This window comes from Cariama cristata, unplaced genomic scaffold, assembly GCF_000690535.1.
Source record: "Cariama cristata isolate BGI_N322 unplaced genomic scaffold, ASM69053v1 scaffold30896, whole genome shotgun sequence".
Taxonomy (NCBI): domain Eukaryota; kingdom Metazoa; phylum Chordata; class Aves; order Cariamiformes; family Cariamidae; genus Cariama; species Cariama cristata.
The window spans coordinates 1-522 of NW_009623170.1; the positions used below are offsets into that span (position 1 = coordinate 1).

The window sequence follows — 522 nt, forward strand, 5'->3', positions numbered from 1 at the left end:
CTCTTCCCACCTCATCCCACCCCACTCTGTCCCCACCCAATCCAATTCTAATCCCATCACATCCCACATGCTCCCCATCTCCCCATCCCATTCCATCCCTATCCCATGTTGTTCCCATCCCATCCTCCCCTGATCCCATCCTCCCCATCCCATTCCCTCCTCACCCCCCACCCTGTTGCTATCCCACCCTACCTGTGTACCATCCTGCCCTGCCCCACTCCACACCAGCTTGATCCCACCCCACGCTGTCCCCACCTTAACCCCCCAGGGTAGGGAGCTGAGGGATAAGGGCAGGGGATCAGGATGGGATGGAATCAGGATGGGAGGAATCTCCCCAGCACACCCTGCCTCATCCCGCCCACCTGTGGGCACTTAAGAGCCAGGGGAAGCCCAAGGGCAGTCTGTGCTGGGCAGGATGGCTACGGGGGAGCAGGTGAGTGCAATCCCTGTGGGCTGGCCCTGCCATCCCCTTGGGGTTCCTGGCTGTGGGATCCATGTCGTGGTGTGGGAGTGGCTGGGGGG

The 522-nt window shown here is 61.9% G+C and overlaps 1 protein-coding gene across 1 annotated transcript in view; it reads left to right on the plus strand.

The window, feature by feature from the left end:
- Positions 1-415: 415 nt before the first annotated feature.
- LOC104163585 (eukaryotic translation initiation factor 4E-like) overlaps positions 416-522 on the plus strand; it is a gene marked incomplete at its 3' end in the record, with an annotated part of 1,669 nt that continues 1,562 nt past the window's right edge. Inside the window, exon 1 of the mRNA XM_009702635.1 lies at positions 416-433. Within this exon, the coding sequence (XP_009700937.1) occupies positions 416-433 (18 nt within the window). The remainder of the gene's footprint in view (positions 434-522) is intronic.